The 12,676-nt window shown below is 42.6% G+C and overlaps 1 protein-coding gene across 1 annotated transcript; it reads left to right on the top strand.

Annotated features, from left to right (window-relative positions):
• The first annotated feature begins 7,236 nt into the window (after positions 1 to 7,236).
• On the top strand, positions 7,237 to 8,208 carry LOC107124111 (olfactory receptor 5V1-like). The gene has a single exon (XM_015427499.1). The coding sequence runs from the start codon at positions 7,237 to 7,239 to the stop codon at positions 8,206 to 8,208; it is 972 nt and encodes a 323-aa protein (XP_015282985.1).
• The last annotated feature ends 4,468 nt before the right edge of the window (positions 8,209 to 12,676 follow it).

The following is a 12,676-nucleotide window of genomic DNA, read 5'->3' on the forward strand; positions in this document are numbered from 1 at the left end:
AAATTAATCAACTACCATTTTCTTTTTAAAAGAAATGGGGGGGGGGGTCCTGAATGTTTGATGTTCCACAGGCCAGAGATTCCCAACTATTGTTCTGAATTCTTACACAAAAATCTAATTCCTGCATGTATGGATCCCATTTTGAATCCAGGTTAAAAAAATGAAAGGAAGAAGCGGAGACCTGCAAGTAATGTTATACCATCAGCATTCTTGATGTAAGTCTACTTCAATCCTATATGATAGACTGACAGGATCTGATCTTGTGGTAACAGTAGAAATTGTGGTGTTATGTGAAACATCAACTGAGTGTGCAACAGCACAGAAGAAGACAAAAGTCATGTTGTGCATTTTTAGGAAAGGGAAGGAAAATAAACTATTCTCATAATGTCTTTCAATAAATCTATAATGTATTGGCATTTGAGATGCTGTGTATAGTTCTGGTCACCCAAACTCTAAAAGATATCACAGATAAGAAAAATTGCAATAAAGGGCAACCAAAATGATCATGGGGTTGGTACACCTTCTAGCTAAGGAACACCCAATGGTTTGGGCCTTTTTGGTTAAGAGGAAGTCTAAAAGAAAGCAGGATGAAGGAAATGATGCACAGACATTATATATTTCCCCTCTCATAATATTAGCATCTGTAGTTATTCAAAATTACAGTAAATCCAGAACAGCTAAATTATTTACATAACACACTGCTCACATATAGAATTTGCATCCATGGGGTATTATAGAGGACCCCATCAGGGCCAGGCACACAAAAGCTGACCAATTGGAGGCAGGCTCGCCAGCCAGGTCCGGTGGCATCTGCCTCCACACAGAAATCCTGTTGGAGTGAACTGCAAGTTCTATATGAAGAACCAACTAGGACCCAAAACTGGAGTGGCCCAGATAGTACAGTGGCCTCCACAGCCAGAGTAGAAACCAGAGTGGGTCTTGAGAGGCTTGCACAAAGGCAAGCCAGAACAAAAGCCAGGTCTGGGCCAGAGAAGCCTGCATGAGGGTAAGTAAGCTCCAAGTCCTGAACCTGAGAGGTCCAGGGAAAAGCAAGGGGTGGGGACTGAGGGCTGGCAGCCTACCCCAGCCAACCCTCTGGCATAGACAATAGGGCAAAATGGGTGAAGAATCATCCAGCAGCCCAAGAGGAGGGATAGGGGAGGAGTGAATCATCACCCTTTCTCAAAGAGAGGCCAGGTATGCTCAGGGAAGTAGTGAGGGTGAGGTTGCCAGCCACCCAGTGAGTGACAGCAGGATAATTTATTAAAAATGGCTGTCAAGCAATGGCCAGTCTTCCATATCCCCATCCATCTGGTCTCCTGCCAGAGTCCAAAGCAGTAATTTTCCGCTAGGAAAGTGATCCCTATAGTCTAGTAATTTGTAATTCTGGGAGATCTCCAGTCCTCACCTGGAGGTTGACAATCCTAAGCAAGGCTATTTGGAGCTTTAAATGCAGGTTTCTGGGAAAGGCCAAGGAGGAGAGGAGGATGAATGGGCAAGAGCCATGGTCCTGGGGAAAGGACAAGAAATAAAGTTGTGCAACCCCCTCTCCTTTCCCATTCCGAGGCCTGGGGAGACCTGCAGGAGACACCCAGCAAGAGAGCTGAAAGCAAGCCAGTAGGGCTGGCGTGGGAGGAGCCTCCCATCTGCAGAGCCACCATTTTGTTGCTTTTGGTTTAGAGGTGCTAGCTGCATGTCTTCTTCAGACAAATTCCATGGAAGCACCACCATTTCCTGCTGGTGCACAACTGAGTAGTGGGAGAAAATGCGGGGGGGGGGGGAGGAGCCTCCCATCTGCAGAGCCACCATTTTGTTGCTTTTGGTTTAGAGGTGCTAGCTGCATGTCTTCTTCAGACAAATTCCATGGAAGCACCACCATTTCCTGCTGGTGCACAACTGAGTAGTGGGAGAAAATGTGTGGGTGGGGATGTCAATGTGTCAGTGTCACTTCTGGCTAAAACCTAGAAGTGATGTTGCCAACTGTGTAGAATGTCAGTAATATTACTTTCGAGTTTTATGTGGATGAAATGTTGACACATCAGCTGTGTCCTTTCTCCTATGCTCCACTGTCAAAGTCTGCTGGGGTTTATAGAATTAATTTATGTTTTTTTGGTGTTTTCTCTGAAGTGACAAAGTGGCACAGAAAACACTAGCACTTAAAAAAAAAGTTCTCCCATCACTGCTTGGACTGCCAGTAATAGGGATAGGCATGAACCAGGAAAAATGCAGTTTGTTTCAATTTGTGTTTTATGGAGTACTCAGTTCATGAGCCAATGACCTTCACAAACCTTTAGACATCAAATGAACCAATTCAATTTGTGAAGTTCATGATAGAGGAGAATGCTAGAGACACCAAATTTGCACAGCATCTCTGGATGACTCTCCTCTACCTGGCCTCCAAGTTTGGTGAGGATTGGATTTATGGGGTCTGATTTACACCTCCCCCCAAGGAAGGTGCCCCCAGGAAAGTGCTTTCTAGGAAAATGACTGGACAAGGTTCATGAGGTTCCAGAGCATGTAAAACAGACCCTGTGGAAGCTAGAGTTATCAATCTCACAGAGGACCTCCCTCTTATCCTCCTCTACATGCCCTCCAACTTTGGATTTAGGGGGTCCAAGTTATGGTCCCATAAAGAAGATGCACCCAGGAAATTCCTCTTGTAGAAAATGTCAGGTGCAGGTTCAAAAGTGTATAGAATGGACCCCCTGTAAGCTACACACATCAAACATGCAGAGAACCTCACCCTGCCTTTGCAATTTGGTAAACACTTTGACTGAGCAGAGACAGTCCATCTGGACATGCATTCATTCACAAACTGCTACAACCCTCTTGAAAGTTCATGAAAAGTTCTGGTTGACCTGCCGTGAACTTCAGTTCACAAACCATGATTTGGCCAAAATTCATCACAGACTCTAGCTCTTGATCCAATGCATGCTCTTCCCTATCCAGTAACAAACCAATGAGCCACTGCAGATTTTGAGATTAGATTAAAACAAAATAAGGCTCTATCACACACAAGTTGCAAATCTTATCAAATCGAGTTTAGGCCCCCTTTGAGCTTGAGACCCGGGCCAAATGCCCCTCCCTCCACAGTTGACCCAGCTCAGGAACATCTTTTTTTCCTCCAAATATCTTGAATATCTAGACAATGGAGACTCCTGTGTGATATGAAAGCATGCCACTACATATTGTTTGGTATTTATTCAATTTTATTTATATTATTTATAGTATGCCTTTTTCATTAAGAATCAATGTGGATTGCATAATATAAACCAATGCAATCAATAGAATAAGACATCTGCTACGGGAAGTAGTAACTAGGATTACAGAAATCTGAAAACAAAGCATAAGTATTATCCCTATGGATTCAGTAATGGGATATACAATACAGCTTCCCCGAAGAATTGAATTACATCAAACACCAGCAAATACAAATGGAGATTCTCTTGCTTCCTGTGCTCTCATGCCTTGCTGTGGACCCAGAAGTATTTTGTTGTTTCAGTGAAGGGAGAACTTGTGTAAGATGGTATGTTGGTTGCCATTAAACCAAATGGCAACCGTCTGATATTTTGGTATCTCCGTCTGATATTTTGGTATCAGAAGGTCTAAATAATTTTACATTAGAATGAAATGAATAGATTTCGTTGTTCCAAGAGTCAGTTTTTGCATGCTTATCTGGTGAGCTAGATTCTGCCAAGACAGGAGAATCCACAATTTTGACTATTATGGTAGTGCCATGTCTAATGATATGTGGATCTTTATATAGAAAAGGGCATTGTCCAGATAGTAAATTACAGTGGCACAAGATATGTCAGTGTTTAAAGCATCTCTGTATTAGGAGCAAATGTCATTTGGGGCTGTATTGATGACAGCTAGTGTGGTGGTAGTTGTTGAGTGTCATACTAAGCTCTGGGAGACGGAGGTTTGAATCCCACTCTGCCATAAATGCTCACTGGGTCACCAGTCTAAGCTTCCTCCTATAATGTTATGAGAATAAACATGGAGGAGAGGTCGATGACGTAAACTGTTTTGGGTCCCCATTGGAGCAAAAGGATGGGCATAGATGAAATTTTTTTAAAAAACATTTTCCTTAAAAAAACCCCACCTCTCTTACCATTTATTTTAGGTGTTCTCCAAATAGTAGTGGTGATTTAAAATGTGTCACTTATCCTGTTTTCCTTTCCTCTTTCCTACATAAATATTTAGTATTAAAGCTCAGTAAGCCATCAGACGCTGTAGGCTAACTTAGGTCATGGAACAATATGTTGTATCTTATCACTCCACTCAGCTAAAACCACATTCCTCCAATACAAGGAGTTGTCAGCTAGTAATTATAAACCATATATGGATTTAGTAGGCAGTAGTTAGAAAAGCTAACTAGATTACAACAGTAGGAGAGAGTAACTGGCACTTTGTGGAACCACAATCATGAAACAGTAGAAATTTTGAACAGGAAAACAAGGGTTAAAAAAAACCAACCATGTGTGAACTTGATCCAAAGGCCAATCTCCTGTACACTTTCAGGTTTCTATGCAATGGCATGGCTTAATTGGTACTATGGATGGATTTTTGAACAAGCCGGTCTCTAAAATGGCCTGTCAACTTGGACCTGTGAATGAACCAATTTGGTGGCATGCAGATCAGGTGAGTCTACATTCAAACACACTGAGGGTTTTTTTTTAATTGTCCCCAAACGTTCCATGGATTGATGGTGGACTGCCAGAAAACAACAACAACAGTATGAAGCAAGGGATGAATAATGGCAGGAACCTGAGCTTTACATCACATTTCATGGACATCTGCAATTCCCTAATGTTGCCTATAGGATCACACAATAAGGTCTGTGTGATGCACACTGCATATTGAATCACAAAGGTATGAGAATGTTTTCAGAACAAAAATATACAGGATGAGGATGTAAATTCATGAATCTTAGTTGTATGAACCTGGATGGACCTTACTCTCAAATATAGAGGTCACATACAACTATATATCTATCCTTTGCTGCCTTTCTGTTAAGGAACAATAGGTTGCATAATCAATAGACTAGTGGAATAACATTATTTATATTTGTGTTTACCTCTCTCTCTCTCTCTCTGTATGTGTGTGTGGTCGAATTCCACTAGCTTTTCCGCTGATTCAAAAGGAAAGCTGAGCCCCTTTTGAGCCCTGAAAAGATTGTGTCAGAAATCATGGGGCAGAGGATGAAACAGTAGCAAGGAAGGTAATGTCATGAGATATCCTTCCTCTCTCTTGTGCCAGTTTCAGGGGGGAAACAACAACAACCAAACACTGAGATTATATAAACTATAATGTTCTGAGTATTGATGGCATTTCACGGACATTGTCAAAAATCCTTTCAACAAACCTGGAAGGTGGATCAGTATTCCTTTGAAGATGGGAAAACCCAGATAGCTGCTGGCTACTTAAGGCTTTATGGAGGAGACACAACTTGAACTTCCAGGCTCACCTCTTCACCATCAGGGTCCTCTTAGGGTTGTAAAACCACAGACCTTCAGAAACATAATACTTAAAATGGGGAAGAGAGGAAATGTTTTAAGTTTATTCAAAAATGGAGAGAATCAGAAAAAGCCAAAAATATACAGGATGAGGATGTAAATTCGTGAATCTTAGTTGTGTGAACCTGGATGGACCTTACTCTTGTAGAGGTCACATACAACTATATATCTATCCTTTGCTGCCTTTCTGTCAAGGAACAATAGGTTGTATAATCAATAGACTAGTGGAATAACATTATCTGTATTTGTGTTTACCTCTCTCACAGTCGGACTCGACTGTGCGACTGAACAACAACTCTCTCTCTCTCTGCATGTGTGTGGTTGAATTCCACTAGCTTTTCCGCTTATTCAAAAGGAAAGCTGAGCCCCTTTTGAGCCCTGAAAAGATTGTGTCAGAAATCATGGGGCAGAGGATGAAACAGTAGCAAGGAAGGTAATGTCATGAGATATCCTTCCTCTCTCTTGTGCCAGTTTCAGGGGGGAAACAACAACAACCAAACACTGAGATTATATAAACTATAATGTTCTGAGTATTGATGGCATTTCACGGACATTGTCAAAAATCCTTTCAACAAACCTGGAAGGTAGATCAGTATTCCTTTGAAGATGGGAAAACCCAGATAGCTGCTGGCTACTTAAGGCCACCTATCAACTTTATGGATGAGGCAAAACTTGAACCATGGACTTCCAGGCTCACCTCTTCACCATCAGGGTCCTCTTAGGGTTGTAAAACCACAGACCTTCAGAAACATAATACTTAAAATGGGGAAGAGAGGAAATGTTTTAAGTTTATTCAAAAATGGAGAGAATCAGAAAAAGCCACTCTCTGAGTACTAAAAAGTTTTGGAGGGAACATTTGAAAATATTTTTTTTCTTTGCTGAGACAAATATGTGTGAGCCGGAGGCTAAAAAACTGTGAGCTAGCTCACACTAGCTCAGCTTAGAGGGAACACTGATTGCCATTTGTCTGTTTGTTAATGTTTTAAAACAAATTTCTTTTCATATGTAGAATGCAAACTGATTGCTTTACATTTTAAAATCTGTTAATGACAGAATTCTACCTATGTTTTGATTATGGATTAAAGAACTGATGTTCAAGTATGATGGTATTGAGTGGAGACGGAAACAACAACAACCAAACACTGAGATTATATAAACTATAATGTTCTGAGTATTGATGGCATTTCACGGACATTGTCAAAAATCCTTTCAACAAACCTGGAAGGTGGATCAGTATTCCTTTGAAGATGGGAAAACCCAGATAGCTGCTGGCTACTTAAGGCTTTATGGAGGAGACACAACTTGAACTTCCAGGCTCACCTCTTCACCATCAGGGTCCTCTTAAAATGGGGAAGAGAGGAAATGCTTTAAGTTTATTCAAAATCCAGCTATTTTTGTATGTTTCATGAAAAAATATTTGAAAAGATGGCTGGTTCAAAACAAAGGTGTGTGAGAGGGAGAAGGAGAGAGAAATTTTCCAAAACCACCATGGCATGTTCCCCTAATGCCACCACATGTAACAGTTTCCTGCTGCAATAAATAATGGTTGACATACAAACATATACCAAGAATTGCTATTGAAGGGGTGAGTGTGATGAAGCTCATACTATTTTATGTATAAATGTGATATTCTAAAATTTGCAACAGCACCTATGCCATTTACTTATGGGTTTGTTTGTTTGTTTGTTTTGTATTTATAAGATTTAGATTAGAAATCATGAACCTGTCCTACTCTGGGAATCAAACATCCATCAAGGAATTCATACTATTGGGATTTATCAATATCAAGCAAGGAAAGACTTTCCTTTTTGTCCTCTTTCTTACCATGTATACTATCTGCTTATTAGGAAATTCACTCATAATTGCTGTGATTCTCTTAAATCAGACACTCCACACCCCTATGTATTTCTTTCTTGGCAACCTCTCTTTCCTAGATGTCTGTTACATCTCTGTGACTGTACCAAAAATGTTAGCAGATATTTGGGCTGATTATCCAAGCATTTCTTTCATGGGATGTGTAGCACAGATGCAATTTCTTGTAACTTTAGCGGGTGCAGAGGGATTCCTGCTGGCCTCTATGGCTTTGGACCGTTACTTTGCTATATGTCGCCCATTGAGCTACGCCAGACTCATGAGTAAATGGACTTGTCTCCAGATTGCTGCCACCTCATGGATTTGTGGCTTCCTCAATGCTTCTCTTCACACAACACTCACATTCCGTCTGTCATACTGCCAATCTAATGGAATCAGCCATTTTTTCTGTGATATCCCTCCACTGCTGAGTATCTCATGTTCAGACACATCAGTCAATGAAGCAGCTCTTTTCACAGTGGGTGTCTTTGTAGGACTTAGCCCTTTTTTCTTCACTCTAGTCTCCTATGCTTTCATCCTTCATGCCATTTTGAGCAACCGACAGAAACGGAAGAGTCACAAAGCTATTTCTACTTGCATATCCCACCTGACAGTTGTGATTTTGTTCTATGGCTCTGGCATCTTCACTTATTTCCGCCCTACCTCCAGCTACTCACTTGAAAGAGATCAACTTTTTGGGGTTCTATACAATATCTTAACACCAACACTCAACCCTCTTATCTACAGCCTGCGGAATAAGGAAGTGAAATTGGCAATGAGGAGGTTGGTGGTCAGAGAACATTCTGTTTTGGAAACGAGGCTCTTCCACAACAACTGAGTTTAATTGACACCCTAAATTTGTGGCTGAAGAGCTCAAAACCATAAGAAACATTCAAGGGACATTTCAAGGAATTTAGCCATCACATTATCTGTGGGAAGTGAGAAAATAGGGATTCTTAATAAATTTTATTAAATATTTTATAAGAATAAATACAAGGAGTGGTTTCAGGGGTGCCAGTTTTGTTGGTATCATTGATTTGTCCAGCTAGCTTTTCTACTGATGAAAAAAGAACAAAGGGTTCCTTTCAACCACTCAGATAGGCTATGCTGGGGGTCATCAGGCCCTTGTGAATGAAGGCCAAGGAAGGCAGAGGCTGTAGTAAGAGAGAGAATTGAATGAGTCGGGCAAGAAAGGGTTGAATCTTGGCACTGTTCTGAAAGGGTGAATTAGAGATCCTAGATGTTAAGGACAAGAATCACATCTGGGGACCTAGCCTCTGTTGAGAAAACTATAGGAAGGACACTGTTTTTTTTTCTGCTTGCCCCAAAGAGGGCATGGTTTATTTAAAGGTTTCCCCCCCCTAAACACAAACATACAATTTACAAACATTAACACACACACAAACACATATGGGGGGGGTAATAATGCATAGTACATGGTTTCACTTTAAACCTTATATACAAACAGTTTTCTCAATGCAAGTAACTAAAAAAAGAAATCCATTTTCTTTGTTGGCTTCTATATTTTTTATAATTTTCTTGTTAATCCCGTCTTTATTAATCAGGGTATATTATTATAACTATTGTACCAAATATAGAATCTTGACCATGTATTTTGAAATGAATTGTTAAAGGGAAGGACACTGGTTTTGAAAGGAAAGTGGATTGCCCACTGAAAACCCCTTCCTAGGTGCTTTTCTCCAACAGATGTCTGCAGACTCTGGTACTTCCATATGCACTCTCATCTGTTTTATGTGTAACACATACACTTTCTTCTGATTTTGTATTTAATTCATAGTCTTCCTCCATATGAACTTTTGTGACAGCTCCATTTTTTTCACCAATTCCTACTACTAGTCCCCACCAACCAGATTGTAAGATCTGTGGTAACATTATGCTGTCGAAGGCTTTCACGGCTGGAGTTCATTAGTTGCTGTAGATTTTCTGGGATGTGTGGCCATGGTCTTGGCATTGTAGAACCTAACGTTTTGCCAGTAACTGTGACTGGCATCCTCAGAGGTATAAACACAGAAACATGGAATACTCTCTGTGTCAAGGTGAGAAGAAAAAGGTAGGCTGTAAATTTATATCTACTCCAGAAGGTGGGTAGGGCTGAGTCATTGTCTTGTAGGAGTTCCCTAGGCTATGGACATGCTAATGGAGGAGCTTTTCTGAGGAGGTTCTTTTGTTTCCTGAGGTGGTTTCCTGCTTCCTGAGGAGGTTGTTGAAATTCTAATCTTATCTGTAGTGCTATTGTCTGATGTAAAGCCTTTTGTGTTTTTCAGGACAGGAAGCCATGTCCTATTTATTTTTAAACTATCTTCTTTCCTGTTGAAATTATGTTTATGTTTGTGAATTTCAATTGCTTCCCTGTGTAATCTGACATGATAATTGAAAGTGTTGCCAAACCTTTCAGTGTCTTGGAACAAAATACTGTGTCCTGTTTTAGTTAGGCTATGTTCAGCCACTGCTGAGTTTTCAGGTTGGCCAAGTCTGCAGTGTCTTTCAATGTTTAAAATAAAGAAGCAAAAAACAAATAAAGATTTGCACATCTTGTCTCAGCCCACATTTGAGTTACCAAATATCATAGAATGTCTTCATTTTCACTGTGTTCAGAATGATCCCCCACTCCAACCGCTCACGGAGTGTGAATAACATATTTGATTTTTGGGCTGCTGGGTAATTCTGCTCCCCTTAAATTATTTGGGTTTTGGGAGTCAAACTGACCTTTTTTTTACAATACTTTTCTACTTTTTCAACACCAGGAACATACGCATCAGACTTCAAGGTGGAGTCTTCAGAGGTGAGAGCATTCCACAGGCAGGGTGCCCAGGGCCTTAGCTAAAGCCTTCCCAATGGGGAAGGCCCTGGGGAAAGTGGGGTGGCCGGAGTGTGTGCGTGCGCATGCTTTGCGCGCACGCACGCCGCACACGCATCAACCCGGAAGTGACGTAATGCCCTCCCCCTTCTCTCTCTCTCCAAGCTCCCCCCCCAATGAATTCTATGCCACAGCCTCAGCAGCCCTTCGTTTAAGTCTGGATGAGCTACACACAAGAGGAAAGCAGGATCACTAAACTGAAACAACCCCTGAATGAAAGGAAAAGGTGGGAATTATTGTCTTGCAGTGGTTCATAAATCAGAAACAAAACCCCAGCACTGACTTCCTTGTGTGACCTTGTTTGAGGTGGTTTAGCTTTTCCTGATCATTTTTATTTCCTTGAGAAAAGGAGGGAAACACCTTTGTGTGAGGGCACAAGAGAGAAACGCTCAGGGATCACCCCCACTCCGTCAAGGACAGAAGCCCAAACAGAAAGCAGAAGTTGGCCCTGTTTGCATCAGCCTAGCTACCAGCTTCCTGTCTGCTTACTTTTGCTGGGGTGTCCGGCTGCTCCGGCAGCTCGCGGAAGGGAAGGGAAGGGGAGGAGCCCGTCAGGCTCCGGCCAGTCAGAGCTGCATCTGCCGCTCTTGCTCGCTCACCTGCCTCCCCCCCCCATCTCGCTTTATTTTGTTTTGACCACAGGGCGCCTTCCTTGGAAGCCCGGCAGTCAAAACAAAATAAACCAATATGGAGGGGAGCGGAGCCTGATGGGCTCCTCCCCTTCCCTTCCGCGAGGCTTTGCTTTTTTCCATCACGGAAGGTGAGCCCCCCCGATGCAGCATGCCACCACCGACGCTTGAGTCCCAACGAGAAGCCGCCGCCACCGCCAAGCCACTCCCGGAGCAGCCGGATTCCACCCAGTGTAGTGGTTAAGTGTGCGGACTCTTATCTGGGAGAACCGGGTCTGATTCCCCACTCCTCCACTTGCACCTGGCTGGATGACCTTGGGCAAGCCATAATTCTGGCACAGCTGTTCTTGAAAAAGAGCAGTTTTCTGTCAAGAGCTCTCTCAGCCCCACCTACCTCACAGGGTATCTGTTGTGGGGAGGGGAAGGGAAAGGAGTTTGTAAGCTGCTCTGAGACTCCTTTGGGTAGTGAAGGGTGGGGTATAAATCCAATCTCTTCTTCTTCTTTTACCTCACAGGGTGTCTGTTGTGGGGAGGGGAAGGGGAAGGAGTTTGTAAGCTGCTCTGAGACTCCTTCGGGTAGTGAAGGGCGGGGTATAAATCCAATCTCTTCTTCTTCTTCTTCTTTTACCTCACAGGGTGTCTGTTGTGGGGAGGGGAAGGGAAAGGAGTTTGTAAGCCGCTCTGAGACACCTTTGAGTAGTGAAGGGTGGGGTATAAATCCAATAAATCCAATCTCTTCTTCTTGTGATTCCTGAAGTCAAATTTAATTTAAGGTTTGACCTGTTTGCCCTATGCAGAGATCTAAATGGCATTGTTGGCATTTAATGGCATATACAGTGTTAGAAGATGAGCAAGTGAAATGAGCCTGAGACGGCTTAGATTTTTTAAAAATATATATATTTAAAAATATTTCAACCTTCCAGGACATTTAGTGGGGGACCTCAAAGGACCTTTTTATTGCAAAGGGATTTCAGAAACAGTCTAGAACAGAAGATAGCTGAATTACAATTATTTTCATTTTGTAGAAACGTAACATGCAATTTCAAATATAACGTATAACCGTCGGATCGCGGGCAGGTTTCCTTTGGAGTGAGTTGTTGGGGGAGAAACTTTGACCTCTCGGGAGGGAGGGAGGGAGGGAGGGAGGCCAGGGTAGGACGCCCCAGTAGCCTGCGGGATGCCGGAGGTGGCGGCGGCGGTGATGGGCAGGGGGAGGGGGAGCAGAGGATTGGGAGGGAGGGGGCCCGCAAAACCAGCAGGGAGAGCCGTGCCCCATGGGCCCCACGCAGGCTACGAGCCTGAGGGTGCCACTACTGAGAAGGTCATCCCACTAGGTTACTGCCCACCAAAGAGCCAGTTTGATGTACTGGTTAAGAGTGGTGGACTCTAATCTGGAGAATGGGGTTTGATTCCCCACTCCTCCACATGAAGCCAACTGGGTGACTTTGGGTCAGTCACAGTTCTCTCAGCCCAAGAAATTAAACCTAGCCTGCCACAAAAAGAGCTAGAGTTTCACGCTGCCAGACAATCTTCGGATCTCCTGGCTATATTATACCCACTACCACATGATTACTATTATTACTGCCTAACACACTTCTCCATAATGACTATGCTTTACAGGTGAGCTGTAATTTATGGGAGAAGGTGGTCCTTCAGTTACCCTGGTTCCAAGCCAATTAGGGCCCTTATTATTAGCACTAGCAGTTTGGATTGTGCCCAGCAATTCACAGGCATTTGGGCAGGTAACAGGCTCAATAACAGATGGATCCTCTCAAAGTCATTGAGGTGTGTGATGTATA

Source organism: Gekko japonicus, unplaced genomic scaffold, assembly GCF_001447785.1.
Source record: "Gekko japonicus isolate JY-2015 unplaced genomic scaffold, Gekko_japonicus_V1.1 scaffold3957, whole genome shotgun sequence".
Lineage (NCBI taxonomy): Eukaryota > Metazoa > Chordata > Lepidosauria > Squamata > Gekkonidae > Gekko > Gekko japonicus.